Below are 27,412 nucleotides of genomic sequence, written 5' to 3' on the forward strand. Positions count from 1 at the left end.
GTCATATGTTCACAGAGATTGACGGCTGTCTGGTCAACAATGGAGGCTGCCATAAGTCAGCAGAGTGCATCAGAACAGGCCCCAACATTGTAAGACAACACTGTATTCAATGGCACATAATGTTAGACCTGACCCAACACTGAGCCATCACTGTACCTGAGACTCAGTTTCATTTCAGATCAGGTGAGGTTTCAGGGGGGTCTCATTTTAGTGAGGACCAAATAGCATTTGGGTGGTTCTTTAAAGTAAAGTATTTGTTTTATACTTTTGGCCACCATTCATGTTGGTTATGAAGTTCAATTTACCAAATCAGTACCTCTACACTAATGTAAGCTGCCCTCTGAGGGCTGGGGTCTGTGTGGCAGTAAAGTTAAGGAGGATTTTCTTTTGCCTCTAACTTTCTCTGTGGTCGTTCATTTTGATGTCTGTACAGCCGAACACACAGCACAGCTGTCATTGACCAATATTTATATTTATTATTTTGTCAGGCAACATTGTGATTGCAAAATATGTTGCAATCATTTAGGAAAATTAGGATTTTATTACTGCAGCACAGCAGCTTGGGAATAACTGCTGGATATAATGTAGTGTTTTATGGACCACAATTAAACGACATGAGACAAACATGTAAATGAGAAGTATAACATCAATTTAGCTGCATTAAAACACAGTATAGGTGACCGTAGAGAGCAGATGGACACTGAATGGGTAACCTGCTGTGTGTTTAGCTGCCAAGTCACAGTCCACTGTGAGGTAGGGAAGTTAAGAGAACGACTCTAACTTTCTGAGGGATCACACATTTTAAGTCGATATAGCTGATCATACAGCACAGCTGTTTCATTAACCTCCTACCAGAAACAACCAGTGCTGTCAAAATTGGCAAAAAAAAACACATACAAACACATAGGCTTGTTTATATTTGAAAATCTATCTTTGCGCATTATGTCCATAAGAGGGTAACCCAACAGGAGACATAACTACTTGTATAGGTACATTTATTTTAACATGTATTTTAAAAGATCTACAAACCTTCACATTAGAGAATAAATTGATAAAAGAATGTCCTATATAATATAAAATTTAAACACCGTAGTCGTCTTTCCCTCTCTCTCTCTGAAGCGTACAGGAAGCAGCACATGACACGGATTACACCGCTGAATGTTTAGGGAGCATCGGCCCAGACCCACGCGAGAATGCGAGAGGCAGACAGCCGCAGTAGTGCTGCCTTTTTTTTTTTTTTTTCAAACAATATTCAAATATCAATTTTTAGATTTGAATGTCTTCGTTGGTCTGTTTTTTTCTTTTACAATTAAAATATGCATTTTGAATATTTGATGACAGCCCTAGAAACGACAGTACTGTGTTTACAGTATAAAAAAAAGTGATTTGTTGAGAAATTATTATTTGATTTGTTGATTGGCAGAGCACAGCGGGTGGCAAGAAAGAGATGGATGAAGTGATTGAACGTTCTCTCTGTTTGCTCTGTTGTTGTCTCCAGACAGCCTGCAGGTGTCCTATGGGCTTTCAAGGATCAGGGAGGTTCTGTTACCCTGTCAACCCCTGCAGAAATGTATGTCAATGTGTCGTCATTTGCTTTATTATGACAACTTGACATTAAGCAAGAGAAAATAGCCTGTTCATGTCTTTGTTATTACAACTTGCCATTAATCATTAGACAACATAACCTGTCATAAGTATGTCATAGCAGGCCTTATTATCAAACTTAAAGAAACTATTTAGCTTTACGTGTTTACATTACATTACAAGTGCTTGGATTATACATTGGCTGTCATGTGACCTTTATAATTGTATCATGGATAGTTTTCTTTGACCTAAAGTAAAGTGAAACTATTTGGACTTCATAAGGATGTCATAAAGTTTGATTGCAGTGTCAAATGCTTTTATAACGGTGTCATGAAGAATTCTCTTGACCTCAAGTGAAGGGAAACTAGTTGGACTTTTCATTAAGATGTCCTAAAAGTTATAAGACCAATTTGACAAGAATCAATACAGTACCGAGGTGATTTACGGAGTTTTGAACAGATGACATTAGCTTTAGGCTACTTGCTAATATAACCGCTAACTGTAGTTAGCTGCCGTTAGCTAGTTAGCTTGGTTAGCTTGGTTAGCTGTACAGTTGTCCAATTAGCTGAATCAGCCCCTGGGTACAAGGAGCCAAACACGGAAGACAAAAACATCTCGGGACTGTTGTTGCAGACACACTAATTGATGACTCAACTAATTAAAAAATCTCATCTATGATTTTATTAAAAATGAATATGGTTGCAGGGCAGTTAATGCCTGTCCTGTATCATCAATTAAAAATATTTTTTTTGTGTATGTGTGCAGAACAATGGCGGCTGCAGTAAGCATGCTCGCTGTGAGTATGTGGGTCAGGGTCAGAGGAACTGCTCCTGCCTCAGAGGCCACGTGGGCGATGGCTTCGATTGCCGGGGAAACGCCTACAATGTGAGTCACATGACCTCTGACTTCCCTCTGACCTCTAACATCCCACTGCCCCCCCCCCCCTTCACAGGAAGTTGTGTTGTCTGTCTGTCTTACAGGAGCTGTTCCGACAATCAGAGAACATCGTCTTCCGTCGAATGGTATCTGTAAGTAAATAAAACTGTGCCTCCAGTTATTAATTTGATGCTGCTTAGTAAACACATACAGTTGTGTTCAGAATAATAGCAGTGTGTTTAAGAAAGTGAATAATGCTCAAAATCCTTAGAATAGCTTTTAATTCCATAATATCAGTGCATTGGGAACACTGCACATTCAATTCCAAATCAAAACATGATCAAGTTTGTGTTATACCTTTACAGAAAGTGAAGACAAAGGAATGTTAGGCTGTTCAAAAAAATAGCAGTATTTGCATTTTTATTTACAATCTCAAACATTTACTGTATAAACTGAAAAATGTCTCCAGGGTTTGCTTTACTTTGAATCACTGCACTAATATTTAGTTGCATAATCATTATTTCTGAGAACTGCTTCACATCTGTGTTGCATGGAGTCGACCAACTTCTGCCACCTGTGAACTGGTATTCCAGCCCAGGATGATTGAACTACATTCCACAATTCCTCTGCATTACTGGGTTTTGCCTCAGAAACAGCATTTTTGATGTCACCCCACACGTTTTCTATGGGACTGAGGTCTGGGGATTGGGCTGGCCACTCCATAACATCAATATTGTTCATCTGGAACCAAGACTTTGCTCGCTTACTGGTGTGTTTTGGGTCATTGTCTTGTTGAAAGACCCATTTCAAAAGGCATTTCCTCTTCAGCATAATGCAACATGACCTCTTCAAGTATTTTAATGTATTGAAACTGATCCATGATCCCTGGTATGCGATAAATAGACCCAACACCACAGTATGAGAAACATCCCCATAACATGATTTTTGCACCACCATGCTTTACTGTCTTCACAGTGTACTGTAGCTTGAATTCAGTGCGTGGGGGTCGTCAGACAAACTGTCTGCGGCCCCTAGACCCAAAAAGAACAATTTTGCTCTCATCAGTCCCCAGAATGTTGCGCCATTTCTCCTTTGGCCAGTCAATGTGTCCTTTGGCAAATTTCAACCTATTCAGTACATGTCTTTTTTTCAGCAATAGGACTTTGCGAGGGCTTCTAGCTGATAGCTTTGCTTCACATAGCCTTCTTCTGATCGTAACAGTACTCACAGGTAACTTTAAGTCTTCTTTGGTTTTCCTGGAGGTGATCATTGGTTGAGCCTTAGCCATTTTGGCTATTCTTAGATCCATTCGAATGGTAGTTGACCGTTTTTTCCCACGTCGTTCAGGCTTTGGATGCCATTTCAAGGCATTTGAAATCATTTTGGCTGAGCAGCCTATAATTTTCTGCACTTCTTTATATGTTTTCCCCTCTCCAATCAACTTTTTAATCAAAGTCCGCTGTTCCTCAGAGCAATGTCTGGAACGACCCATTTTGCTGAGTATTTCAGTGTGAAATGCACTATAACCAGCATGCACAACATTTGCTTCCTTCCTTCCTCAAATATGGGCCATAATTGACACCTGTTTCTTCACAGAATCAATCACCTCACTAATTGAACACAACACTGCTATTATTTTGAACATGCCCTTTTCAATTACAGATTCAATTACACAGAATGAGCAGCATGCATGTCATGACTGTTGGGTCTGTTGGTTTTCTATGACTCTACTACACTTACTAGTAAATTATTTGCCATGTAGAAATATCACTTCTACCAAAAAAATTTGATTTATGAGGTTAGTGATGTTGGACTGCTATTATTTTGAACACAACTGTACATGGTTTGTAATATACATGGCTGCAAGGCACAACAGCTGGCAAATCAGAGCTCCTGCTGCTCTGTGTGTTGGGTTTCTTATTGATCAGACTAAAGCGATCCCAAAATGTAAACTGATGGTGAAGTCCAACTGAAATTAAAATAATTTTTTGCCAAAAAATAAGTACATATCTCCTTAGTGTTTGTTTTGACTTGTGTCTTCATTTGGTTACAATTGTCATTGCCAGAAGAAAATATATATATATAATATATAAGTGCTTGCTTCATAATACAGGCACCTGATCCATCATTACAGGAGTTCACTTTGTTTTCTTTGTGTTTTTCTCAGATGTCAGGCTCTCGTAGTCTTTCTGGTGAGGGACCGTTTACTGTCTTTTCACCTGTAGAGGAAACCAACAACGACTCCTCTTCTGTGTGTATAACACTTACTGTTTGTAATGCTACAATAAGAATATTACCAATCTTATCTTCATTTTAGATTAAAAAAAACTATACAGTCATACATTTAAAAGCTAAATCACAATATGAATTAATTAATAACATATATATATATATTTGCTTGTGAATGATAAGTCTGGAATATGGTTGCTAGTGCATGATGATATACATCGTTGACTGGTGTCTCGCTGTGTGCGTGTGTGCGTGTGTGTGCGTGTGTGTGTGTGTGTGTGTGTGTGCGTCTGTGTGTGTAGTTCGAGAAATGGAACCAGTTCGGTCGTCTTCCTGACCTGGTTCGTTACCACATTGTTTCCTGTGAGACTTTGACCTTAAGTGACCTCAAAACCACCAAGCTTGCTGTTTCAATGTCGGGACACACACTGCACTTCAGCCTGCAGCAGGTAACACACACTGCACTTCAGCCTGCAGCAGGTAACACACACTGCACTTCAGCCTGCAGCAGGTAACACACACTGCACTTTGGCCTGCAGCAGGTAACACACACTGCACTTCAGCCTGCAGCAGGTAACACACACACTGCACTTCAGCCTGCAGCAGGTAACACACACTGCACTTTGGCCTGCAACAGGTAACACACACTGCACTTCGGCCTGCAACAGGTAACACACACACTTGGTGGAACATTTGCACCCCGCAATAGAAAACGCCACATATGATATTAAATGAAGTTAACTGTTAACACAATCCAGTAACGCAAGCTATTTAAATTAGCTGGACCAGTGTATTGCCGTGTGTACTTCGTCCACAGTAATCCCACCAGTCAGTCCCCAAACGTCCCAGTTAGAGAGGAAATACCGTAAACATATTCTTTGTAAATCTTTACAATCATTCTTTCAGACTTTTTGGTCTCTATGACTTCAGATGTCTCACAATCCACCTTCCTCGTTTTTGTTTCTACCTATCTGCCTCACCTCTCCCTCTCTCCACACCTGTCTTTCTCCCTGCAGGGTTCAGTCTGGATCAACAACAGATCGAGGATCGTGAAGAGTGATTACATCACATCTAACGGAGTCATTCACCACATCGACACGCTGTTGATGCCCTACAGGCTGCAGGACAAACCAATCCTCCTGTCTAAAATGGTTTGCTGAGTTTACTTTAAATTAATATATAATTGATAATCGATCAGAATTGACGGCCAGGCGGTGTGAACTATTTCTCTCTCTCTCTCTGTTTAGATGAACTTAACATCAGCAGCGATGTTTTATGGCTACAGCCGCTTCTACAAACTCGTGGAGGTAAAAACAACTAAAACGCTGCACCTCCTGGTTTTATTTCTATTCCTACAGTCATATCTCCCATGCTGCCTCCTCCTTCTCACTCTGGAATCCACCTCATCTTTAATTTATCCTTCCAGCACTTACACATCTACATCTATCTCTATCCTCTTATTACACCTACTTTTTTTCCCTTCTTCACATCTTTCTATCACTGCTTATCTTTCTATAACTATTTCCTGATGCCAACTTCTCCTTCTACTACACTCTTCACCTTTTTTTATCTGAGAACACACAACTTATACTGTGAGTGTGAGTACTACTGACCGTAATCTTTACTCTTTGTTCAGGATACAGGGTTACTTCCTGTGCTCCAGATGTCCATCCACCAGCCGTTCACCATGTTCTGGCCCACTGACAAGGCCCTCAACTCCCTGCCAGCTGAAAGACAGCACTGGCTCTCCAGCCCCGATCACCGAGACCAAGTGGCTGCCTTGGTGAAGGCTCACATCATACGCAATTCCAAGGTAGGAAGAGGAGGAGGAGAAAGGCATTAGGAGGATGACTGGATCAATAACTAAGTTTGCTTCTTTGATACTCAAACGTAACTCTTCTAATTGGGCCCCTAAAGGATGAAAAGTTCATTGCAGCCCAGAAGGAAAATCATGTTGGATTTAACATTTATTTTTATTATTAGTTAATATGTCATTTGTTTTCTCAATTAATTGTTTTGTCTATACAATATAAGAAAATAGTCAAAATGTCGATCACAGCTACACAAAACCATTGATGACGTCTTCAAATGTTTTTTTTCTGCCAAACAAGCAGTTCAAAACACAAAAATCTTCTATTTATGATATCTGTCTTAAAGTTCTAAGACGAAGAAAGCCGCAAATCTTCAGCCGTCTTCAAATGATTAATCAGACATCAAAATAGTTGCTGGTTAATTGCCTTATGATTGACTTATCCATTAAACGATTAATTGTTGAGCTCTACATCTGTGATCAGTGTTAGTGCACATTATATATCAACTTTCAACTTTCTATGGCAAACAATGCATGAACAAACATAGACATATAGTAGGTAAGATGTCCTAAATACCAGTGGGCTAGAAGACCAACAACAGTAGTCACTAGTTCACATTTCCAGTGTACAAAGCCCAGCATCAATAACATCTAAAAAATGCAGAGACAGAGAGAATAAATAGCGACATAATGACCCTAACCTTAACCCTAACCAAAATGCAAATAAACTAATAAAGTGCATAGTGACCAGATATGTTAAATACAGATTCAACATTGTTATGAAAGAATCCGATCATGATTGTTTTGTGGTTCGTATTCTGTCATTTACTGGCTTGACCTCTGTGAGTTGACTCTGAAAGCAGTTACGCTCTCGGAGAACAAAGTGACACGAAGCAGGGTTCAGTTCACAATGTTCTAAAGGTTTAATGAGACACAGAAGAATATATACATTTTGTAACAATCGCTCCATTCACTTCAATGACGTGAGAGTAGATAGATAAGAAAGGGGCACCAGAGGAGAGGAGGATTGGTTCAAGGTAGGTTCACGCAGATAAATCTTCAGGGAGGAAAACAGTCTAACTAATTTATGATACCAATACCAATTGAAACAGATGAGAGAGGCTTGGTTTAGAGTTTTCACAGAATTTGAATGTAACAGCTTCACAACAATGCTTCTGCCCACTGCTTCTCTGCTTACCACAGTTGTGGCATGAACATGAATACATATCCAAAATAATAATATAATATCCAAAATCCATCCAAATCCGAAACTCTAGGCTTCTTCAAAAGGAGGAGGAAGGGTCTGTCTGACTGTCTGTCTGTTGTAGCTCTAGAAACAGATCACTATGATTTTCTTTGTGTCTAGGTGATGGGTGTCAGTCAGCCGGATAAATACTCGTCCTTTCGCACCATGCATGGATCAACCATCAAGTGCAGCTGTGACAAGACGCTGGTGGTGAGAAAACACACACACACACACACACACACACACACACACACACACACACACACACACACACACACACACACACACACACACACACACACACACACACATATATATATATAAACCAAACAAGGAGCCATGTTGGCATCTACACCTGGCAGCTGGCTGTTTTATGTCTGCAATGTCTGTCATTACGGAGGGCCTTATTTTCTTTATTTCCACAGCAGATCAATACACATTTGGTGCTATAGTGAGATTTCTTTAAACCAATCACAATCGCTCTGGGGCGGTGCTGAGCTCCGCACGGAGCCGCTGCAAAATAGCCTTGGGAAGGAACTTGGTTTGGTGGAACATGTATTATTTCTTTTCTCATTCCTAGCCTATGTTATTGATAACGTGAGAAAGCACTCAATATGTGTTTTATTTTATTTTATTCTGTTCTAGGTCTGTGGCTGTATGTTGACTGTTTTTAAAATGTTATTGATTGTGTGTGTGTATGTGTGTGTTTGTGTGTGTTCAGGGTGCTGTATTGATTAATGAGAACGCAGCCCGAATAGTGGAGCGCTACCTGGACTTCAAAGAGGGCATGGCCTATGGCATTGACCAATTACTGGAACCACCTGGCCTGGGAGCACTCTGCGACAGCCTGGAGAACAGAACCACTCACGTGAGTAGTGCTAATACTATTACTTTTATTACTGCTTTAAAACTTACAACATAAATACTATATACTTATACTACTACTTATTACAACTATTTTTACCTCTGTTTTACTTGTATAGTCTGTTAAGATTATCCTTATAAGCACATTTGGATATATATCAGTACATATTTTGGAATTCTTTGGATGGAGTGATCACAAAACCAAATCTAAGACACATTCAAATGTCAGATGACAGTGTGAGCTGACAAAAAGTACAAAACAAAAGCAAGTTGATACATAATGTGCCGCAAGAGTGGCAACAAACTAGTGATACTACTGATAGTATTATATCTGCCACACTTACTGCTCATTGTAAATCAATTCGATGAAGAAAATCTCTTTAAAGGTCCCATGGCATGAAAATGTCACTTTATGAGGTTTTTTAACATTAATATGAGTTCCCCCAGCCTGCCTGGTCCCCCAGTGGCTAGAAAATGGCAATAGGTGTAAACCAAGCCCTGGGTATCCTGCTCTGCCTTTGAGAAAATAAAAGCTCAGATGGGCCAATCTGGAATCTCCTCCTTATGTCGTCATAAGGAGGAAGGTTACCTCCCTTTTCTCTGCTTTGCCCGCCCAGAGAATTTGGCCCACCCATGAGAAAGAGAGAGACATCATGGCTACATCATTTAAAGCTACAGACACAGAAATGGCACGTCCTAAGGAAAGCTCATTGTGGGACTAGCTCTAGTGGCTATAATTCTGCACCAAGGCTGAATTTCGGAAAAGAGACTTCAGATACAGTATTAGGGGACCACTAAGGCCTATATAAAAGCATTCAAAAAGCAGCATGTCATAGGACCTTTAAATCTTCGTGCTGTTGACCAAGCGCATGCTGTCTTGACATTGCTAACCTTTGGGGGAACAAAGAGCCAGAGAGTCCAATTTAATTGTGACTCTACCGCTAGCATATTAGTGGTCACCAACTATCCCTGCAAGGTGTCCCTACGGCTACAATAGGGCTGCAACTAACCATTATTTTCATTGTCGGTTATTCTGTCGATTATTTTCTCGATTAATCAATTTGTTGTTTAGTCTATAAAATGCCAGAAAATGGGATAAAATGTTGATCAGTGTTTCCCAAAGCCTAATATGATGTCTTGTTTTGTCCACAACTCAAAGATGTTCAGTTAACTGTCATAGAGGAGTAAACAAACTAGAAAATACTCTGATTTAAGAAGCTGGAATCAGAGAATTTTTGACTCCAACCAATTAATTGATTATCAAAATAGTTGGCGATTAATTGTAATAGTTGACAAATAATTAATTAATCGATTGATCTTTGCAACTCTAGTCACCAAGCTTCTACAACAAAACATTTCATGAAGACACATGGATGTGACTGGGCCTTCATACAGCTACCCCAGTAACTAGTGTTACTAATACCACTGTTTCACCACCACTACTGCAAATACCGATACCACACTGCCATGGTTATTACATTGATGTCAGCCTTCCTACTTTTCTTGGTAGCTGAACTAAAGCTTTCTGTCTTAAAATGTCTCAGGGGCGCTGTGGACGCTGCCTCTTCCCTCCATCCTGCCCCCTCAGACATCAAGACACGGTAAGATCTGCTAGAAATTCTGAACATTAGCAGCTTGTACAATTCGTAACCTATGTTGAGATAAATGTCAGTCTTGCCTTCTTCCAGGGAAAGACAGAGCCGTGTTTGCAATTCAGGTCCTTCAGGTATGACCGTCGCTACCCACCTTTCTATGACCTGGATGATTTTGGGGGCCGGATGGGCTGTAAGAGAGTTTGTCAGTTTCCTTCCTGGGTCCAAAAGTGCTGCAAAAACCACTACGGCCGAGACTGTCAAGGTAAGAAAGGCAAACAGGGAAGATGCTCCTCTGGTTAGACATTCATCTCTTCCTGCCCACAGAGGTCTGGAGAAAATCATGGTAAGGCTCTAAGGTTCATTCTTAGAGCCTTAACATTTGTGGAGCTACAAATGTTAAGAGTCCTGAGAGAGACAATTAATGAAAGGATGATGATTGAAACAGATGAGAGAGGCTTTGTTCAGAGTTTTCACAGAATGGAATGTAACAGATTCACAACAATGCTTTTGCCACTTTTGGTCAACACACAAATGTATTAAAACCACTAATTACATCACCCATCTTATTTTTGGTGTTATCGTTATTAGCAATAAAACACTGAGTGTAGTTTGAGTTTCTAGATCTGTTTGTAATAATGCTATTTAACACAATACATATGCCTTTAATGCTGTGTTTTTTATCCTTTAATAATTATCTCCGCCAAGGACGTTATGTGTTTGTTGCGTTTTTTTGTCAGTTTGTTTGTTAACAGGATTACAGCAAAACTTCTGGCCAGATTTTCATGAAACTGAAACACGGAAGAACCCGTAACATTTTGGAGCTGATCTGAAACACGGGGCGGATACACAAATTATTTTTCACTTTTCTGAACATTTTAAGATATAGGCCGTTTGTGCTGCATTCATGTGGTGTCGGAATAATCGTAAAAATGAGTTCCCAACTGGGAAAATTCACACTACGTTAACATTGTGAAATAGGCAATGCCCTGGCGGAAATCTGCGCCCACCGAATGCCCTTTCAGTTTATTCCGTCTTACATATCCTCATCATATTAGTAAACTTGTTTTATTAAATTACATTTATTATTTGTTTTGTTTATTCTGTGCATCTATTGTTCTATACTTGAATGAATTTGATGGAGTATTTTTTCTTTTTGCAGGCGTTTGTGATCCATAGACTAGCATATTTTTGGTTTTCTGCTGTATTACTTTTTTTGGACAGTTTTTGTAAGACCATGTTTGGAATATTTAAAAAAATGTTTCATATGCTTTCTTTTGTTTGTTCTCTGTTTTTTGACTCCACCCCTTCTGTGTGTTTTAGTTTGTCCAAATGGCCTAGAGGCCCCTTGTGGTAACCATGGTGACTGTGATGATGGGATGCGTGGTTCAGGAAGATGTAGGTGCCACGAAGGATTCAGAGGAACAGCCTGCAAACATTGTACCACCAACCACTACGGCCCCAACTGCACAGGTAGACCAAAACCAGGAAACACAAAACTCAACCAAAACTAAAACGGCCCCTGCGTTCAAATACCCATACTACCATACTATTTAGTATGTGAGAAAAATATTTAGTATATCAAATACAGTATGCCAAAAATACCAGGATGTCCTACTGCATCCGGTCACATTTTGCAGTGTATATGAGCAAGAGGGTCAAAGTTTAAGGCGCAATGTTATATAGAAGAGGTATGTCACAATTGTATGCATACTGTATGCAACAGCTAATACATTTAAAGGCAGTTGCAGTACATACTAGAAGTAATAAAGAAAAAGTATGTGATTTGGAATACAGACACTGTTTTTGAACCCAAACTATAACCAAGACTTTGTGAGATCCTCCTTTCAGAAGAAAATACCAGAATAAAGTAATGTCATTCTTTGTGGACAGTTTTCACAGTAGAATATCATAAGATATGAATATATTTGAGTTTTTAGCATCATGTATTAGCTTTTAAAAGGTTGATCAATAAAACTCAGATTATCTTCGCTTGTATCAGAGATGCTCACAAGTCTGAGCTAGAGTCCAAGTCAAGTCTCAAGTCTTGTGGTTATAATGAGTGCTGTATCAGCTGCTGCGTTCCATTCAGGCTGCTTAGAACACTGCATAGCTATATATATATAAGGAATTCAAACATTGCAGCCAGCGGGACGTAAATGGTTACGTAAATCAAATACAAAAGTTTGGCAAACAAACAAATGCTCATTCATCAACAGTCGGAGTTAACCTCCCGTAGGTCGTGACTAAAGCAAGAAGCAAGCTAATGTTAGATGGCCAATGCTGAGCTAAACATGTTTGCTAATCCTTTCTGTTGATACCACATATTTAGCATTGAGCGCTCCCTTTGTTTGGGCCTTGTTGTATGAAGTTTTTAAAGCCAAAGCTACTGATGAATGGCACAGCAGCTGCCGGTGCGGTCATCATGTTTGTTGTCCTCTCTCACGTGTGGCAGCGCGCAGCAGATACGTTAGGTATTACGTGTTACATAGGTAGGTTATAGGTCACCCAGTGAGGGGAATAACATTCAGCTCATCAGGCGTTTCCTAAAAATGAAGTCCCGCACCTCGAGTCCAAGTCCGAAGTCACTGTGTGTGCGACTTAAGTGCGACTCGAGTCCGAGATTCAAACTTGAGTCCCCATCTCTGGCTTGTATATCTCCTTGCTCTTTTTTTTATTAGCAAATACCTATGTTTAAAATATTCACGTAGCAGCTTCTCATTTTTACTTTCCATTACTTTCACCGGTTGAAATGACAAATATCCTCGGCAGTAGATTGTTTCATCAGTAAACACATATTTACACAACTGGAGTTACTTTCAGGTTACTCAGATTTCAACTACATTATTGAATATGAGACTACTGCTGTGCAGTCATAGTGAGTAGCGATCACGGCAAGTAGTTTTGCAGTGGAGATTGCTTTGTCAGATATGTGTCGCTAAAAAGAAGTAGATAACTTACCTTGAATGACAGCTGGATTCTCACAATATCACAAGATCACGCGAGAATCAAGGGATCATATATCACACGAAAATCCATCTAGTCAGGCTTCAGGCCTTTGTGTCCTAACAACCAGCTTACTGCATCAATCAGCATCGGGTAAGGAGCTACTGGCAGCTACAGCTAGGGTGCGGTTTAGGTGTGTGTGGCGGTGCGACTGTTCAAAACAACAGTGGCGGCATGGTAGACAGGTGGTTCATTCAGTCACCTGCCAGGTATTTTTTTGAAGGTGCCTGCCCTTTTACAGTTTCCAATGACGGCTTCTCAGATGGTTCTGTGTCAACAAACCATCTGGTGTGTCACGCTAGTAGATTACCTGTTATAGCTTGTTATGTTGTATTCACTACCAACAATCTCTGAAACACAAAGCCAGATGAGTTGACCAATCACTAGGGTTGGGCATCGAGAACCGATTCTTACTTGGAATCGTTTCAAAAATTATGATTCCAGTAGAATCATTTCTTTATTGGAATCGTTTGGAATCGTTTAGAGGATTTGATTTCAAATCCGATCAACACTTCCCAATTTAACACGCACAACTTTTGGTTTCCGAAGCAGCCAGGCGCTTGTTGTGTTGCAGCCTTGGAGCACAGTAAGCAGCGCTCTAGTGTGGCTTTATTTTACATTGAAAAAGCCCTGTAAAACTTCAAATCACCACTGAATCAAAATCAAACTTTCCTCTTATTTGTGAAAATAGGCATGTGACCCGTTTCAACTCCACCCCTCAAAGAATCGGAATCGAGAATCGATAAGAACCGGAATTGAAAGGAAGAATCTGTATTGGAATCAGAATTGTTAAAATCCAAACGATGCCCAACCCTACCAATCACATTTCTTTTTATCTTGTAGCCTCAATGTGCAGCATTTGTGTAACATTTTTGAGGAGGCGAGAGTTAGCTACAGTGTAGGAACTGAGCCTACGCACGTAGCCGCCCTACCTTCGGTGTCACCCCTTAATGCACAATTATGAATACAGCTACAGGACCACATTGGGCATGAGAACTTTTCTTTATCCTCAAATAATGTATTTTTATTCCCTCACCCTCACTTCCACCCACCCAAAAATAATAATAATCTGGTTAGCAGACGCACCGCCATCTCTCCCCTATCAGCTCTCCTGCAGTCTGTCGCCATAGCAACGATCCACACTCACCATCACAAAGCTGGGTGTTCAGGACAACCCTGCCAGCCGTCTTCGCTAAGAGTCACCCAGCCGACTGGGTTAAAGAATATCAAACAGCTGCTGATCACCCGCTGTTTATGTTTCAAAGTTCTCATTCAATGGTCTCCTAAAGGTTCATCAACACAGGAGAAGAAGCAAGTCAGAGGTGTAAATCAGAGCTGTGGTGGTTTTAAAACGCTTCGTTGTTGCAGTGAGGAACTGACTTTTACAGAATTCTTCCACACAACACAGTTGTTCATGTTGCGTTCTGATGTTTCAATCAAGAAGGGTTCATGTTGATCAAAGCATCAAAGAGCTCCAACTGTCCCTCACCTAACATTGTCTGAGGAGAAGATTAACCAGACTGTTACTATATAAACTATAAACAACAAAAACTATTCAATTAAATGAATATTTTCTTATTTTTGTAGGTATTTTGTCAGATATACAAATATGCAATGATGATTGCTGGGTAGTTTGTATGTTGATGTTGCCCAATGTCAAGTCTTTATTTGATCATGTGACGAGATGATGCAATATGTGGTACGCGTCTTATTTTAAGTGCAAAATCTGTCAAGATTTACAAGCTGAGCACACCTGCAAACCGAGCAAGCAGTCATGCCTAATGAACATTCAATGGCCCCTCATAATAGCATTCACTGAGGTCTTTCATACCTACGTTACGCCAATGGAGGTTGAGTCATGTTTTTTCTCTCTTACAGTCTGCAGTTGTGGGGCACAGGGAAGGTGTGATGAAGGCATTGAAGGTTCTGGACAGTGTGTCTGTAACCTGGGCTGGGAGGGTGATTACTGCCAGATCGATTTAGGTGAGTTTCCCTCCTGAATGTGACCTGAATGCAATCCATTCGTGTTTAATTAATGCAATAAATTGATGGGAGTCCAGGATGTTAAAGGATATTGTATGTACTTTTTTGTTGTTGTTGTGATTAACAGTTTTTTTTAAATTCTTTTAACAAAATACAAAACATACAACTCGAAACATGAACAAATCCGCCCTTATGTAAACATTCTAGTGCCTTTGGGGCTGAAGAACTGGATCCAAAAATCCCCACCAACAAAAAAAAAAAATTGAGACCTAGGGATTCCAAATTGCTACGACATCCATAAAGGATTTCAATATGCCACCGAGATACAGATCCCCCAGTGTGACAATTCCCTTTTCCAACCAATCCCTCCAAAAAAGGGGAGATCTATACAATACATATACATTACTTTGGATTTTGCCAAACACTTGATGAAGTATTCAGATATGGATCCAGTTCAAACAGCCAGGCCACTTTGGTCCAAATGACATTTAAGTGGGATATTATTGGATGTGTTTTTGCCTCACCATACAGCTTAACAGACATGGCCGATAATGGGGCAAGAACAGATTGCTCAATACAAAACCAAGGTGGGGCTCTCTCAGGAGGAAGTGACCAGTGGGCCAGGTGCCTTAAATGTCCCATTCCATGAAATTTCACTTTATGAGGTTTGTTAACATTAATATGAGTTGCCCAGTCTGCCTATGGTTCTCCAGTGGCTAGAAATGGCGATAGGTGCCTTTTGAGAAAATGAAAGCTCAGGTGGGCCAATCTGGAATCTTCCATATATGATGTCATAAGGGGAAAGGTTACCTCCCCTTTCTCTGCTTTGCCCGCCCAGAGAATGTGGCCTGCCCATGAGAAAGAGAGAGACATCATGGCTTGCAAATGAGTGAAGCATGGCAGTTGGTCAAGAGTCAATGATCCCGGGTAGACAGGGTATTGATCTGCTAGGTTCGGACACAAAAAGTAATATATCATCTGCATAAAGCATAGGTTTGTGCACTACACCTCCTACCATAACACCTGGGAAGTTAGTCTTCCCCCGTATGGCTAAACAAAACAACAAAGGAGAAAGTGGTGAGCCCTGTCTTGTTCCGCTTCCAAGAGGATATTCCGAAATTAACCCGTTAGTTTGCACCGTAGCCTCTGGATGCTTATACAGCACCTTAGTCCACTTTATAAAAATGCTGCCAAACACATACATTTCCAAAATGTTGAATATATAGCCCTATTTAACCATATAAAACGCCTTTTCGGCATCAAGGAATCAAGACATAGCAGCTATTGGGGATTGTCTATCAGCTACAGACCATGCAATATTAATGAGATGCCTGATATTATCTGACAAGCTACACCCGCAAATAAACCCCACCTGATCAGGATGAATTAGATAAGTAACAACCTTATGTAATCTATTTGCCAAGATTTTTGAAATAATCTTAACATCTAACTGCATTAGGGAAATTGGGCAGTCATTTTTACAGTCTCCTGGGTCTTTCCCTTTTTTAGCAACCAAAGTTATCAAAGCCTGCCTAAATGTTGGTGGCAGTGTGCCCTTCTCCAGTGCCTCTCTTTATACCTCTGACAGCAGTGGAGCCAGTTCAGTTGCAAAACTGTTAAAAAATTCAGCTGTGAAGCCATCGGGCCCTGGGGCTTTACCCGCTCAATGGTGTTTTAAGCCCCCATCGTCGACTTCAAGGCAGCGCTGCGACCGTCGACTTCAAGGCACCTAACCCAAACCTTAACCCTAACCCTAACCATTGCCTAATCCTAGTGCCTTCCAGGCAGCGCTGCCTGGAAGATAACGTTGGGGGCTTAAAACACCAAACACCGCTTTACCCACAGGCAGGGCCCCCCATTACTTCTTTAATTTCCTCTATAGTCAAATCCGTATCAAGGAGTTCTCTTTGCTCTTCTGTCAGTTTGGAAAGCCCTAGTGGCTCTATGAAGGAACACATTTCTTCAGCAGTAGAGGTAGATAATGACCTATAGAGATCAGTGTAAAATTCTTTAAAATTCTTGTTAATATTTACAGTTGCTGTAAAAACATCTCCAGAATTGGATCTAACTGCAGAAATAGTGGAAGCTGATTCCCTTTGTTTTATGCATCTATTAAGTAATTTCCCTGATTTGTCTCCTGATTTAAAATAATTTTGTCTTGCCCTGAATAAATTGAATTCCACCTTCTGAGATATAACATTATTATATTGGTATTTTAATTGAGTCAGGTTTCTCAGGCCATCCTGTGACATTGTTTGTTTAATCCCCATTTCAGCGTGTTTGCTTTTACTTTCTAGTTCTAACTGTAATTCCTCTTACGAAATGAAACATGTTGTATAATGCGTCCCCTGATCACAGCTTTTAGGGCCTCCCATGCCACCCCTGAAGATGACACTGAGGACCAATTGATCGGCAAGTAATCTTTTTACTTGAGTTAAGGCACCGCCTATAAGAGCACCTTCTCTCACTTTGAGGCAGCAGGTCTAGGCACACCCACGAATGATCAGAGATTGTCCTATCACACATCCTATAGCAGAGGGAGCAAGTGATTTGGACATTAAAAAAGTATCCTAGAATATGTCTTGTGCACTGACGAAAAAAATGTATTGTCTCTCCCAGCTGGGTTCAAAATTCTCCAAATATTAACCAAGTCTAAAATCTGTTTTTTATTTTTTTAAAGCGACAATGGCTTTCTCATATAGCTAACATTATCTAACAGTAGCACTGTTATTTTTTTAAAGCGACAATGGCTTTCTCATATAGCTAACATTATCTAACAGTAGCACTTGTTCCAGCGGACCTCTGCATAACGTCAGTTAAGTTAACTTTAACCAGACCGGTTCTATGTGAAAAAACAACAGCAGAGAGAAACAGACCTAACTTAACACACTTGCAGGTTGGGAGTTCTAGGTGAACTCATGGTAGACCTTACTGTGTGCTACGTGTGTAGTAATGCCAGGCTTCGGAGCAGCAGGCTGTGGGCCCCCCCAAGTGTTATTCTTGTTATTGTTTATACTTATTGTGAAATACATGTTACAAAGGAGTACATGGGATTTATTTAGTTTTTTACCATGGTATCAAATTGGGTATTGACAATTGTGTGATTTCACTTGTACTGGTATCGACTATTAAATTTCTGGTATCGTATAGCATTATAACACATTTTTTAAAACGAAATATTTACTACTGAATATATTAAAAAAACATAGAAAAAACACTATTAACAATATTTACATAAAGTGCATCTCTTCATGTTTAATTATATCAACTGCCATGCTGTGCTGGCAACATCACCTGGTCTTGGCTTTGGCAATGTTCACACCTTCTGTGAACCATGGTGGCTCTCGCTCTGGGGCCTGCTTTATGGACATCAGCGATATGTGCAGGAAGATGACAGAGAGAATACCTTGTGTAGAATGAGCCATCTCATTGTTTCACCACACTCTCAGCACAGTGTTACAAGAGTGTGCTGTGTGACTTGGGGTGCAGACTGATACTTGACTCGTATCCATCCATTTCACATAGACAATGGGGCCATCCTGGATCCATTTTATGGAGCCTCTTTCTGATTTTTGTTTCTTTCATCCACAGCCAGGTCTCTATGGAGATAATAAAATGACTTGCATGCATTTTTGATGGTGTCCATCAGGGGTTTTAGTTGGAAGAGTTTGTCATGGTGGGCTGTGCCCTCTTTTCTGTCATTATGGACATCTCATTAGGGTCGCTAAGATGAAGGTTTCAAGATATTGTTCTGTATCTGTCCCGTGGCATGATCTGTGATGGAAGAGATAAATAATCAATGATACTGTTGAGTTTTACCATAACTTGTCTGTGATATCTGTTTAGCAGCCAACACACAGAACCAGACTGTCGGCATTATGTTGCTTCGTTGCAACACATTCTCACTCCCATTGCGTAAAATACGGACGCTTGGTCAGGTGCCTTTGCCGTTGTTATTGATGCTAAAAGTCTCCTTTAGCGTCATATCTGAACACGCTTTATCTAACTGTGCTTGGTGAGTACTATTGGCATCACTTTTGACGCAGTTAGGTTAAGGGCCTTTCCGGGCTTTCATACTACTCTCTACCGTTGTCGCTCTTAATGCTACGCCATCTTCAAGCGCCGTGTAGTTGCTGCTCTCCCCGGTGCATTCTATACACACGCTGAAGGGTGCTTTTTGTGTCGTATCTGACACTGACAGCCACTGCCCAAACGTCCGTATTTTACGAGTTCGGAGTGAGAACAGGTTGTTGCTCCAGTGTGTGATTTCAAATAGCATGCTGGCATTTAAGAAGCAACAGAGTGTCAGCCTCTAGTGTCTGTGTGCATGTAGTCCATGCTGGCTTCCCTTTTACACAGATTACTGGTTGCAGGAAGAGAAGGAGGTGGTGGCTGCAGGAGAGCAACACTACAGTGGGGCAAAAAAGTATTTAGTCAGCCTCACTTAAAAAGATGAGAGAGGCCTGTAATTTTCATCATAGGTACACTTCAACTATGAGACAAAATGAGAAGACAAAATCCAGAAAATCACATTGTAGGATTTTTATGAATTTATTTGCAAATTCCTCGGGAAAATAAGTATTTGGTCACCTACAAACAAGCAAGATTTCTGGCTCTCACAGACCTCTAACTTCTTCTTTAAGAGGCTCCTCTGTCCTCCACTCGTTACCTGTATTAATGGCACCTGTTTGAACTTGTTATCAGTATAAAAGACACCTGTCCACAACCTCAAACAGTCACACTCCAAACTCCACTATGGCCAAGACCAAAGAGCTGTCAAAGGACACCAGAAACAAAATTGTAGACCTGTACCAGGCTGGGAAGACTGAATCTGCAATAGGTAAGCAGCTTGGTGTGAAGAAATCAACTGTGGGAGCAATTATAAGAAAATGGAAGACATACAAGACCACTAATAATCTCCTTTGATCTGGGGCTCCACGCAAGATCTCACCCCGTGGGGTCAAAATGATCACAAGAACGCAGAGAGCTGGGACCAAAGTAACAAAGGCTACCATCAGTAACACACTACGCCGCCAGGGACTCAAATCATGCAGTGCCAGGCGTGTCATTAAGGCGTGTCATTAAGACAGTTCTTAATGTAAACATTGATAATTTTAAGAATGCAGCAGGTTAGAGGGAACCTTGTACAATTGTAGAATATATTTCATATCCAAGCTATATTGGTTTTGTAACTGAAATGTCCCTGACCTAATTGATATCGAATCGAAAATAAAATTGAATCGGGAATAAAATAGTATCGAAAATAAAAAATGATTCGGGACCTTGTGAATCGGAATAAAATCGATTTGGAAAATCATTGATGATACCCAGCCCCAGCCCCTGTGAATCCTCTCTGTAAAAAAAGAGAAATTTAGGACATTCATTAGTACTAAGTTCATTGAAAGAAAGGTCTCAATCCCTTTCTACTTTTTTCCTCTAGATCCCCCACACAACAATTCACACCTAATAAGAAAGAAGAAGAAGAAGACCTACTGCTAATAATCCCCAAGGGGAAATTACATCTACACTCTGTTGTTATTGCCATTGTTACACTTTACATACAGGCCTGAAATACATAAACAAAAACAAGACCTGATACATGCATTAATGGAGAGATGTCAGAGTGAGGGAATGAGGGTGATGCCCCAAGCAGTTGTCCCTGCCCGTTGAGCTACTTTTTTTTTTGCACCAGACTATAAACATTATTTCTGCTGTAAAATTGGCCATTTTAACATGGAGTCTATGGGTCTATGGAGATTGAATTCTTTTTAGAGCCAGCCTCAAGTGGCCATTCAAGGACCTGCAATTTCTGGCACTTCCGCGTTGGCTTCATTGTGACATCATAATGTTCTGGCCATTATATAACGCCATCACTCAGGAACAGAAGGGGTGACATTTGGTCAAATACTGAATTGGTGACACTAATCTTGAAACTTTGTTTAGATCAAGGGTCAGCAACCATTGGCAAGTGGTAGCTCAACCAATGGCACACTAGCTATAAATGTGCAAGACAGTTTTTTGAAGTGTTCCAATCTGCATGCCAAATTACCTTTTTCACAGCCATTTGCAGCAGCACAGCCTGTTATTTACGGTAGTCTAAATGACTTTTCCCCCATCCACATTCTGCGAAAAACCCACCTTACTCTGCCTCTGATTGGCTAGTACTCTTTGCCTTTTTCACAGAATGCAGCACGAAGGAAAAAACTAGAACTTATTCACTGGTATACATGTCAATGTAGTAATAACTCCAATTTCACCAACAAATACACTTAAAACGTGATGATTGGTATACATGTCAATGTAGTAATAACTCCAATTTCACTAACAAATACACTTAAAACGTGATGATGTTTCTCGTCAAGGTGAAAAGTTGTCTTGCGATATCAGTTAACAAATTCAGTATGATGGAGTCTGGCTTTGACCTCAAAATTAGCATAGAAGATCCCCCCGCCTGTTTTCCAAAGTTGACTCCGAGTAAACTTTTCCAGAGTGGTAGCGGAGTTGCAGTTGGAAAAAAGCTGCTGTAAAACCCAGTGTCAGAATGTTAGAGGGTTCCGCCACTCTCCCTCTTGCTCGCCCGAGACATAGGTCTGCTGTCTGCAGTTCAGTGTTGCTGCTGGCTTGCGCAAATCTCTTTCATACTACTTCTACTACTACTTCTAGTCTTTTTTCAAATGAGTCGGGAACAGCAAAGTCTAACTTTACTTTTAATGATATTAAACAAAGACAAATATTCTGTCCTCGTCTTAAAATGGTCATAAATCGATACTAGAGTAGCTACTTCCTTGTTGACTGTTGCAGTGAATGAAATGCAACAGAGGAGAAAAGAGCATCTGTCTCCACAAAATCATCTGTTGAGTGTTTGATGTTTATTTATTTGTGCTTTAGAACATAATCACTGTAAAATGTGACCATATCTTAGGCTGAGCAGTGCATCATACTTGAAGAAAGAAATTGCTCAGTCTCTGTTAGCACTTTGATTATTGAGAGAGTACTACTTTATTGTTTGCATTTAAAAAATAAAACTGTGGGTGTGGACAGACATGGATGTAAACTGCAATTTGACTGGTTGGTGGAGGCATACAACCACAAGGTGTTATTGCTAGTTTAGATTAGTTTAGAGGATGTGCAGCCTTGGTGGATATTTCTGCTCTCTTAATGCTTTCTAGTTGTTACTTGTTGTCATACAGACATGTTGCTAATATCAACTAATTTTACAGTTTTAAAGCCCCATTTACCTTTATAATCCTTCTTTGATGAATCATCTATCCGTTTTCTGTCCAGGCTCCATCCCAGAGGAGTGCCGGGGGTGCCATGCTCAGGCCGACTGTGTGCCAGGTGTTGGTTGTCAGTGTCAATCTGGGTTTCAAGGGAACGGCACCTTTTGCAGTCCAGAGCCACGTGAGTGTACTACAGACCAGGACAATGATTCACCAGCCAGAGATACTGAATTTCTGCAGCTTTTTGTCAGCATCATGATAGTTATTCTTATAGCAACATAATAAGATACATCAAACTAACCAGAGCATGATGATGGTGTCATATATTAATAATAACTTAACTTTTTTATGACAGATTACACATGTCTTTATAGCCACAAAAGAAAGAGAAACTGACACAGAGTATAAAACTTGACACAACACTTGATAACAATGAATACTTCTAAATTCTTGGCCGAAAACCTGCTGCTGGATGTCAGATCACCCTGACCGTACTGTGGCTCAAATAAACAACTTAAGACTTGTTTCTCATTCAGATGAACAAAAAATGTATGGAGTTACAGTTTTGACTTACAACTTAATTTGAGTGGGTTTGTGATTGGGTATGTAAATGCCTACCTACCTAATTTTCAACATCAGGAGCAAAACTCACCCAAAATTTTATTTTCTACCCTGGAGGTCAGGTCTGGAGTACAGCCAGCTTCAATTCCTGCTTGTTTTGGGGAATTTTGCCTTCAGTCTGGTCTGTAGCAGTGAAACACATGATCAGGTGGTTTGAGGTAATGTGCCTGACTTGATGATGTGGGTGTTATGGGGGAGGCTTGCTTACTTCAGAGGCCTGTACTATGAGGCAAGTTCAACATACCCAGGATATCTTTCATTATCTGGCTTCACTAATCCTTACAAGCGCAATCTGGCTAAGCAGTCACCCAGTGGTGGTAAGTCTACCCATGGTTTCCCGCTGCAAAGCAGCAATTTTTTTAAACACATAATCCAAGCTAAAAGCAACACAGTTGCAGCTGCCAATTGCAGAAAGGACATCTGGCAAAAAATGGCTGTCTGCGTGAATGTGTAAGTTAATAATCTTTTAATATGACTGCCCCGTCTTGGGCACGAGTAGATCTGACTGTGTATATTCCATTAAATGAATGTGTTGCTGAGATGTATTCTTATGACATTTCTGACAATTGTAGCCCTAGTCTTTCAGCTGCAACCCAACAGGTTCAAGGCTTAAGTGCTACAATCAGTCTCTGTTTTAGAATTATATTGTTATACAAAAGCACACACAACATACATAAAAGTACAAGAGGCTGACACAGAACCCTCAGTCAGTCCCTCCAACGAGAACCTATTTCTCTCATATACAAAATCGTCAGTGAAAGCCAAAGCGCTTTTCCGGTCTCTGAACACTCTTTCCCCCCTAAGAAACCCTCTCACGATCGGCGCACCGACCCAGGTTAAAGCAAATCCTGCTTCGTAGTACAGGCCTCAAGTGTCTGTGATTTGTTGTTGTCCCACTTCAAACACTGTTCACCCAATCTGAATATAAAACCCCTCAAAGTTGAAAGTCACCTCATAGCCACTTTTCATTTCAAATTCAATGTAATTAAGTGCGGAGAAAAGACAATGAAAATATCTCAAAAACGTATATATTTTCCTTAGGTTTTCATTTATTGAATATTATGTCAACAATTATGTAACAAGTTACGACATTTTAAGAAAAATGGTTGGCAAAGAAATCTGTCCCATGCTGTATGCTGTTAATATACTGCACATGATGAGAGGGATATGCAAATAATGAATATCAATCAATCACTTAATTGTCTTTGTCACATGAAAGCTGGGGGGGGTACAATTCCAGTGAAATGTAATCAGACGAAACTTTTATGAAACTCTGCAGCTCCAGACCTCTGCTCCGAGTACAACGGTGGCTGTCACCAGAACGCAGACTGTAACCAGACGGGACTGCTCGTCAACTGCAGCTGTCACAGCGGTTACCAAGGAGACGGCTACTCCTGTGAGCCCATCAACAGGTGGGCGTGGCCAATCATTTTTTCTGAATTATATTCCTGTTTCACTTCCATGGTTTTCTCTTCTTCTTCTTAAGGAGATTTTATATTCAAGATTTAAAGTCCTTCGTTAAAATGGGGAAATTCGCCGTTAGAGCTGTGGCGTGAGGCTGCTGTCTGTTTGCATTCCAGGTGTATTGAAGAGCTGAATGGTGGCTGCAGTGACTTTGCCACCTGCAAGTTCACTGGTCCAGTGAGTAAAAACCTGTGTTTATCTTTTTTCTTCAAAATCTTAGTTTTTTTCATCACTGTGTTCAGCTATGTTATCAGGATTAAGAATTAAGACGTTTTGGGTTTTTTGTTTTGTTTTTGTTTGGCAAGATCCAGTACAGAGAAAGTTTCAGTGTGGCAGGCCATAAATTAAACTGAAGAGCCTAAACACGTTTCATAATATGTCTTATATAACATAATATCTTAAAATACACATAAAGTATATCAATACTGGTTTAGAAAACTAGTTTGAGAGGGGAAAAACAGATTCACTGACCAACTGTATATATACACGTAACCTGATTTAATCTGAGCACTCAGTAAGGGACTGTTCGTTATTTAATTAAGGGGCCACCGGAGGAGTTTTGGGACCTCTAGGCTAAAAAGACTTGACCCTCCCCTAACCAATAATAATTTTTCTATGACCCACCAACATGATTTGAAAAAGAAGCATGACCCTCCCCTTGCATGCAAGTTTGCACTTAACATAAAAGTACAGATGCTATTTGATTTTTTTACAGCCATGACATACATGACTTAACCTCTGCATTCTCATTTTACGCATCCCACTCCTCTGTTATGGTGTGGTGGCCATTTCAGCAGATTTACTCACTAACATTGTTGTGGAAACACAGTAAGCATGGAAACTAAATGCACACTTACTGCATTACTTCAAATACTAAGTTACTCCTCTAGTAAACTAGTATTCACATGAAATAAAACATTAAAACATTGAGATCATTCAGCAAAGGACACTGGGAAATAACAATTCAACACTGGTTGCTATGGACTCGTCACTAGGCTTCCTCAGTCATTGTATGTTTTAGCACATAGGTAAAGGTGCCGAAGCTGAACATTATATTCCAAAACACATATGTTTATTTTTAAAGCAGATTTTAAATTACATTGTAACAACTTAACAATTCGCCCTTAAAAAATCCAATTGCGGCACGGCTGTCTTAGAACGCAATAGACAGAAGATGGCAGAATGCCCAGACACTTAAATTCAACTAAAATGTAACAGTGAATAATCAGTGTTGGACCTACAGTCTGTTGAGATGTCTCTCCAAACGCCGAAACCAAGCGCAGTCACACCATAAAACGTTAAGACACGTTGAGAAAAAAGATCCGTATTTTGTCGTAATGACACGAAAAAAAAGTAATCCACTGCGATCAGTAGATCCACAAGGCCTATACGAGCATCACATTCACCAGCCAGCCCCGAACAGGGGCCTCTCCACTTCGCTGTTTAAAAAAGTGGAATAAACGTATAAAAGTCCAAATCTACACAAAACCCGCAATCAATTATTAAGCTGACATCACATTTATATACATGGCATTTAGGAAACCTTTATTGCAAGGTTGGCATGGCAAGATGTCCAGACTAGTGCAATAGTTTTTTGCGTCCTGCTGCTCCCATCGTCAGCCAGGTAATATTTTCTTTACTAAAGCAGTATATGAAATCAGATGTATTACCTACCACCATTTAGTTGTTTTGTGTTATTTTAAATATTTATAAAATATCTGGTCATGCCAGACGTAATTATTCTTATATATTATATTTAAACAATGCAATTACCCGTTTGAACCACCAGGGGGGCACTGCTCCTCCTGCCCCCCCAGCCATCTCCCCGTATCATCAGCTAGGGGGCCGAGACTAAGAGCTAAATGGATAAATATGCACCAAACAAGCCACTTTGAAATTTTGCTCTTTTCATGAATAATAAAGTTGGGTGACACCCCCCCAGACTAAAAAATGTTGTGTGACCCTCCCCTCAACAAAGAATAAAAAGACATGACCCTCCCCTATTTTCCTCCGGTGGTCCATTCCATAAATACCGAACGGTCCCTAATTTGTTTCCTCCAGAACGAGCGTCGGTGCGAGTGCCTGCCGGGGTACTTGGGTAATGGAGTCCAGTGTCTGGAGAAGGTTGTACCCCCTGTTGACCGCTGCCTGGAAGACAACGGAGACTGCGACCCTGTGGCCACCTGCAAGGACCTGCATTACCATGGTAACACATCTGAACTGACTGTTATTATAATGATTATTACCATGGTAACACATCTGAACTGACGGTTATTATAATGATTATTACCATGGTAACACATCTGAACTGACTCTTATTATAATGATTATTACCATGGTAACACATCTGAACTGACTCTTATTATAATGATTATTACCATAGTAACACATCTGGACTGACTTTTTTTACAATGATTCTTACTATAGTAACACATCTGGACTGACTTTTATTACAATTATTATTTCCATGGTAACACATCTGGACTGACTTTTATTACAATGATTATTACCATGGTAACACATCTGGACTGACTTTTATTACAATGATTATTACCATGGTAACACATATGTGCTGCCTTTTATTGCCATAGTAACACATCCACCATGACTTCTTGTACCATGGTAACAAATCAGTAAGAGGTTGATTGTGTCCATAATATCCATCCTGTAACACCGGGGGTCCGTTTCAGAAAGCAGGTTTAGTTAAACTCTGAGTTTGTCAACCCTGAGATGAGGGGAACTCTGAGTTTTCTGTTTCAGAAAGAGAGGTAACTTAACCTCAGAGTCAGTTACTATGGTAACTGAGCCTGTGAACCTAACCTGGTCGGAAGCAGGTTTTCTTCAAGAAACCTCCAGTTTCTCTCAGTCTCCTCCCTCTGACACAGCGCTCTTTCATTTCCTCATTCATTCATTCAGT

General features: G+C 40.3%; 1 protein-coding gene across 3 annotated transcripts in view; it reads left to right on the forward strand.

Moving 5' to 3' along the window:
- Positions 1-27,412, forward strand: part of stab1 (stabilin 1) — a 108,592-nt gene that overhangs the window by 50,294 nt on the left and 30,886 nt on the right. For 2 of the 3 annotated variants that reach the window (XM_078249221.1, XM_078249220.1), the window contains exons 43-61: positions 16-89; positions 1,499-1,570; positions 2,350-2,469; positions 2,565-2,612; positions 4,628-4,711; positions 4,992-5,138; positions 5,706-5,840; positions 5,937-5,996; positions 6,326-6,502; positions 7,866-7,955; positions 8,467-8,613; positions 10,154-10,210; positions 10,298-10,466; positions 11,525-11,674; positions 15,086-15,190; positions 22,475-22,591; positions 24,311-24,443; positions 24,612-24,672; positions 26,557-26,701. In XM_078249221.1, the coding sequence (XP_078105347.1) occupies positions 16-89; positions 1,499-1,570; positions 2,350-2,469; positions 2,565-2,612; positions 4,628-4,711; positions 4,992-5,138; positions 5,706-5,840; positions 5,937-5,996; positions 6,326-6,502; positions 7,866-7,955; positions 8,467-8,613; positions 10,154-10,210; positions 10,298-10,466; positions 11,525-11,674; positions 15,086-15,190; positions 22,475-22,591; positions 24,311-24,443; positions 24,612-24,672; positions 26,557-26,701 (2,091 nt within the window). Of the gene's footprint in view, positions 1-15; positions 90-1,498; positions 1,571-2,349; positions 2,470-2,564; positions 2,613-4,627; positions 4,712-4,991; positions 5,139-5,705; positions 5,841-5,936; positions 5,997-6,325; positions 6,503-7,865; positions 7,956-8,466; positions 8,614-10,153; positions 10,211-10,297; positions 10,467-11,524; positions 11,675-15,085; positions 15,191-22,474; positions 22,592-23,093; positions 24,243-24,310; positions 24,444-24,611; positions 24,673-26,556; positions 26,702-27,412 lie in introns of those variants that run through there. The other variant, XM_078249222.1, reaches the window with a different exon arrangement.

The sequence above is a fragment of the Sander vitreus genome, chromosome 4, assembly GCF_031162955.1.
Source record: "Sander vitreus isolate 19-12246 chromosome 4, sanVit1, whole genome shotgun sequence".
Classification (NCBI taxonomy): Eukaryota; Metazoa; Chordata; class Actinopteri; order Perciformes; family Percidae; genus Sander; species Sander vitreus.